This window comes from Danio rerio, chromosome 16 (genome assembly GCF_052040795.2).
Source record: "Danio rerio strain M-AB ecotype USA chromosome 16, GRCz13ab, whole genome shotgun sequence".
Classification (NCBI taxonomy): Eukaryota; Metazoa; Chordata; class Actinopteri; order Cypriniformes; family Danionidae; genus Danio; species Danio rerio.
This window is the reverse complement of record NC_141036.1, coordinates 32,633,187-32,639,186: the sequence shown is the minus strand read 5'-3', so window position 1 is coordinate 32,639,186 and position 6,000 is coordinate 32,633,187. Positions and strand designations below refer to the sequence as shown.

The window sequence follows — 6,000 nt, the reverse complement described above, 5'->3', positions numbered from 1 at the left end:
TCTTTCTATCCCCCTTTTAATTTCCTTTAAACCCTTTATAGGATACTTGTTAAAATACTGAATGGAAAACCCATGAGTGTTTCTGGGGGTTATTACAAGACCTTTGAACTTTTATGACTTAAACAAACTGTTGTAATCAATGTCAATGAAGTTACCACAGTAAAAGATTCTTTGCTCAAAAAAGGGTTAATAAAAGATAGATGACCTGTGAGGAGAATAATGCAACTAAACTGATATTATTCATTCATTCATTTCTTGTCGGCTTAGTCCCTTTATTAATCCGGGGTTACCACAGCGGAATGAACCACCAACTAATCCAGCAAGTTTTTACGCAGTGGATACCCACGTGAACGCTTGAACGATCCACCCAGCAACCTTTTTGCTGTGAGGCGACAGCACTACCTACTGCGCCACTGCTTCGCCCACAGATATTATTTTTTATATTAAAAATTATTTTAATATTTTAACAAAACATACACCCATAATTCAAATGTAAAGTATCATAGGGTGCAGGAAAGAGTTGGATATGACAACAAAACAACTTACAAATTAAATATTTAATATCACTTTGTGACAAAAAAAAATATATATATATATATAACATGTTTGATATAAATTTTTTCCGGATTTTTTTTTTTACATTAAAATGCAGTCTAAAAAGTTAAATGAACATTGTGACACAATGTTCATAAAACAATCACAAATGATGTCCATATAACTTAAGTTTCCTTAATCTTCATTAATTTTGACATGTGGGATAATTTCCTTGCTTTCACAATAAACTTTTTCTTAAACTTTAGCTAGCTACAGACCAAAGGGTCGACATCTTTGATTTTCACCACATATTGCTTTGAATTTTGATTAAAAGCTTTATCCTGGTCTCGTTTTACTCCAAACTCCTTCCATTCCGGGTTACTATTACAAATTATTGGCAAACTCCAGATGTGCTTTATATGGCTCTTGAGTACAGCTTCTTTTGCTCCATCCTCCAAAAATGACTAGTGTGCAGCACATTTACCGTACTTCAGTCTCAGTGTAAACTGTTTTAGAGATCTAAATAGTTTGACACACCATCCTCATTCTGCACCAATGTAGGATGTATGTTTTTTTTTTTGTTTTTACACTTTTGCTTATTGATTTGCTTAGACCTTTGTTATCACTTTTGCTAATTTTAACCCTTTTTAGGGCACTCATCAGAAGATAAACTCTCCAGGGGAAGAAAAACCCTGGAGTGTTTCTGGGCTTATTACAAAACTATTTATGACTTAAAGAAACATTTTAAATTCTATTGTAGCCAATGTCACTTACCGTATATGGTTGGCCAGCTGATAAAAAGTTTAAAAAGACCATAATTGGCAAAACTAACAAACAAAAAGTATACCCAAAAAAACTGTCTTTCTATTCATTGTTACATCACTTTCTATTTTAGTAATGTTTGAAATAAACCATCTCAAAATTCTCTCTCCTCCTCGTTTTCCATTTCATTTATAAAGATTTCTTGAACTTTTGTTCTGCCAAGAACCCATAATCTCTGACTGTGATATCAAATCCTCCATGTTTTTCTATTCCAGACAGGCCTTCATATAAGCGTCATCTGACTGAGAATAGAAGCACCTGTCAAACACTAGTTTACGTTAGCAATAATAAGTCGTTATAATATATACACTTGTCTAGATTGATATATGATCACGACGAGCAATAACAGAATCTCTTGCAGCGCGCACTTCACAGTGTTTAGGGAACCATGACTATATTGTCCTCAACGTTAACATCGTTTACAATAATGACGACACAAATGCCTGATAGTTTGAAGTGGATTCAGCTCCACTGATACTCTTAAACAGTTGTGAAAGAGCTCAATAGGCACATTCTGGAAAATAAAAGCCTCGCGTCCTGTATCCTGCATCTTGTTTTGAATTTATTCTCTCTGCCATTCAGTATTGCTTGTTTGATGTGGGGCCAAGTCGTTTCGCTAAGAGCTTAATGAAAAATTTGGTTCCACTAAATGTCGCTTTTATTTCTTGGTGTAATAATGTGGAATTTGGGCAAGTCACTTGGCCCATGAAAGATCTGTTCCATATGTCACAATGCACCCTTTGTGGGAACGTTTTTAATTATCTGTTGGTGTGACCTTTAAGGAGGAAACCAGAGCAGCTTGATCTGTGACCCTAAGGATCATGTGGGGCACAACGATCGCATCCTGTGACATCAAACTTATTTGATGGCAAAGTCTAAAGCTACCTTTTCAGTAACCAATCAAAACAACTACTGGTCATGACCATTTGACATTACATTTACCTGCAAAGTGCAAGTAATTGAAAATGCAATATAGTTGTTTTTTCTTGAGCAATGGGCTTCAACAAGCTTAGAAGGGTTTGAGGAACAATATTCAGATATTAACACAATTACCTTAATCTTGCTTACTCCTGTTATACTTAGACCCTCGAGTTAAAGGGTCAGCTCACCCAAAAATTAAGATTTGCTAATCATTTATTCATCCTCGAGTGAGTCCAAAACTTCAAGAATGACTTTCTTTTTTAAGACTGTTAAAACTGGAAGCTACTGATTACCACAGTAGGAAGAAATATACAATGGATGTAACCAGGTTACCGGTTTCCAATATTTTTCAAAATATATTTTTGTTCAACTCAAACAGGTTTGAAAGAAATGTGGAGAGAGTAAATAATAACATCTTGTTTTTGAGTGAACTATCCCTTTAAGAAGTGAAGTATTCGGATTTAAGTCACATTTGAAAATTAGAGTATCTATATACACACTTTAATCAAAATATTACCACCATGTAAGTTTTTTTTTTATACATTTTGCATCAGTACACATACACAGAGTAGAGGTTAACAGTTTGACGACAAACATCTTTTAAAGATTTTTTTTTCAAAAGTTTTTTTACTCTTATTTTATTCCAATCCCCTGAGATGTTTGTACATCTTTAGAACACAAAGATATTTTAAATTAAATCAAGTGCTACATCACCCTCCACAATATTTTCAAAGTTGAGGAAAAAAAAAAAAAACATTTGCCAAACCTTCCATGAAGCTTCAATAGTTCAACAGTAACCATTAAAAGCTCCAAGATCACTTTTGTGTGGTGTAAAAAGTTGAACAACTAAAATCACATGGAAGGTTTCGTTCCTTTTTTTAACTTTGAATGTCTCATGACCATCATTTTCAATTGAGGATGAGGGAGCTCTCGAATGGTAATTTGTGTCTAGAAGATGAAAAAAGGTCTCAGGGGATTGGAATAATATGGGTGAGTAATTACAGCCTGATCTCACGAGAAGACGTATTTTACGTTTTGTCAGTTTAGTGGCTAATTTGTACAAATTTGTCTGTGTTCAGTCGTACGAAAATGTACGATTTTAAAAAAGAGGCGTGGCACCTAACCCCACCCCTAACCCTAACAGTCATTGGGTGATGAGCAAATCGTACTAAATTGTGCAAATAAGATCGTACGAATTCATCCGAATTAGCCACGAAATCAAAAAGTTACAAATTGCCGTGAGATTGCGTTGGTAATTAATAACATTTTTATTTTTGGGGGAAACTAACTCAAACTGCCCTTGAAGGTTTTGCAAAATCAAAACACAAAATTCACACTCTCTTGAGTGTGTGATTCAACCTGACTAAGGTAAATTTTATTTTTCAATATTTTTTAACAGCCAATTAAGCAAGGTAAAAAGTAACTTTGTTAAAAGTGACTCAAACAATAATACTTATTTTTACTTTACTTGTTACTTTTGAAAAGCAATATTATGTAAGGAATGTTACTTATAACATGTTACCCCAACACTATCGATGTCCATGTAAACAGTAGTAGTGAGTTTGTGTAAAAGACTTTCTTTTTTTACCATAACATCACTGCCATCCACCTCACAGGTTGCTTTCCAAGTTCCCAAATACTGTCTCTCTTCCACCAGGATCTGCTAGTGATTCTCCTTTTGACAGAATAAGAAAACATTAAAACCTTCTGAATTTTTCAGAGATTTCACCATTCCATTTCACCTTAAATCAAACAAACAAACACTGTAGTCCAGACTTGAAGAACAAAAGTGTTTAATTTAGTGAACCATCAGGATCAGAATAAATAAACGGTGAGCGTTTGTGTGTTATTCTGCTTCTCTCTCATGCAGAGAATCATAGTGTCATTGCAGAGTCCCTCCTGGAGGGTTTTTTCTTCAAAGTTTAAATACTAAAATTGCCCTATTCTCCCACTGTTGTCTGGTGCCCAGCATGGGGTTGTAGTGCATTCTTTTGTAAACCTGTCTAAACACAATTCCTCTGATGGCTGGGCGCTGCAGAACATGACAACTCCTCAGCTGACCACTGACAAACATTAATACTTTATGTCCAGCCAGAAGCTTTGGTCAATCAAACGATCCCTTAAATATTCACAACTGCTAACAACGAAACCTCAAATAAAAAAAATATATATTAGCAATTCCATAAATTACTCATAAGATCATCACAGTCGATGTGCTAGTTTAAAGATTTATCATTTCAAACCAGTAAACAAACTCATGTAGAAAGTTAACAAAAATAATATGAACACCTGCAAAAGCAAATACATTTGGTACACACAACAGATGGCAAAAGAGAAAACATAATTCCCAAACAGCAACAAAGTGTGTTTGTTCAACCCCAGGACTTTAAACACAGAATTAGCCCAATAATCAAGCAGAAAAAAGCAAACAAGAGGCTTTGTGTGAGTGCCAGGCGAAGAGCATCGTCTCTCAGTTGAACTTCAGGCCTGTTTTGGCCTCCTAGAATGTAGTGCAGAGAGAGTGAGGAGTCCTCTGAGCGTTCCTGAAGTCTTCGGGCTGTGCAGCCAGAGGTTGGTATAGGTGAAAGGTGAGAGAGACAAAGGTTAATTGAGGGATGGTGACCTTTCTGTGGTCCACAGAAGCTCGATGTAGGGCCATTTGGTCTGTAGACAGCGTTTGACTGGGGTGTCGTCTGTACGTACCATGGGATCCTCAAAACCCATGACCAAAGCTGTCCCCTCAACGTAACTCACCTAGCAGAATAAAAAACAGAATTGGTGAACATGCAATCATCCAAATAATACCATGGCCCCTTTACTGGGTAGTGCAGGTGTTCTTAAAATACTAATAACGTTAACAAAAAGAGCCCATCAGTCATACCCTTCAAATTTTAAAATACGGATGTGTCCTGTTTTAAATACTTCATATTGGAATAACCCTCCAAGATGGCGGCCATGATAACGCTCACTCAGAAGTGCCTTTTGGGGGTAGATTTATCCAGTTTGGAATGTAGTGACTGTTGCTCTCTGTATGTTATTAAAAACATGGCCTCCTGCGATGACATCATCAGATGAGAGACAGTCAATGGCTTCCATATGGAAGGTGTCATATTGCCAGGAAGGAATCTGCCCTTGACAAAGTGACACAATGAATGCACCCTCATTATTTGTGCATACTGAGTTCCAAATCAACTCATTTATATAAATCCAGCATCTTATCTCAGAGCCTGATGATGGTAGTATTGAGTGTGATGGGAAAAGTATTGACCCTTGATAACCTTTAAATCCAGTAATTAAGATGTGATGTCAACAGTCAGAATCAGAGGAATTCTCCCTGGCCAACCAACTTTCTTTTACTTCAAGCACATTAGCATCGTCTAATTCAACCCAGTCTTGAGCACGAGCCATAAAGCTCCACGGCGCTCCCTCTGGTGGAGGCCACAAACATCTCTATACCAACATCACCAGCCCATTACACAGTGAGGCTCAGACATGCTGACAACATAAGTCTCTCTGTCCAAGTCACTGGGAAGCAGATCACACACTTGCAAGACTCCACTTGTCATTTTTCTTCTAAGTGGCCAACTAACCTCCGCTCAACCTTGTGTTTCAGCAAAAAAGTTGCTTTTGTCATCAGCCATGAGAGTTCATTGGTTTTCCCAGAGCTTAGAGAACTATCCATCAAAACAAACACACACTAATACTATCTGGTGACTACAGAGA

General features: G+C 36.6%; 1 protein-coding gene across 2 annotated transcripts in view; it reads right to left on the bottom strand.

Annotated features, from left to right (window-relative positions):
- Positions 1 to 4,053: 4,053 nt before the first annotated feature.
- The window catches only part of mindy3 (MINDY lysine 48 deubiquitinase 3), a 54,049-nt gene continuing 52,102 nt past the window's right edge, over positions 4,054 to 6,000 (bottom strand). For both annotated transcript variants that reach the window (XM_087286274.1, NM_001077756.1), the window contains 1 exon segment: positions 4,054 to 5,031. In XM_087286274.1, the coding sequence (XP_087142400.1) occupies positions 4,882 to 5,031 (150 nt within the window). In that variant the 3' untranslated portion in view covers positions 4,054 to 4,881.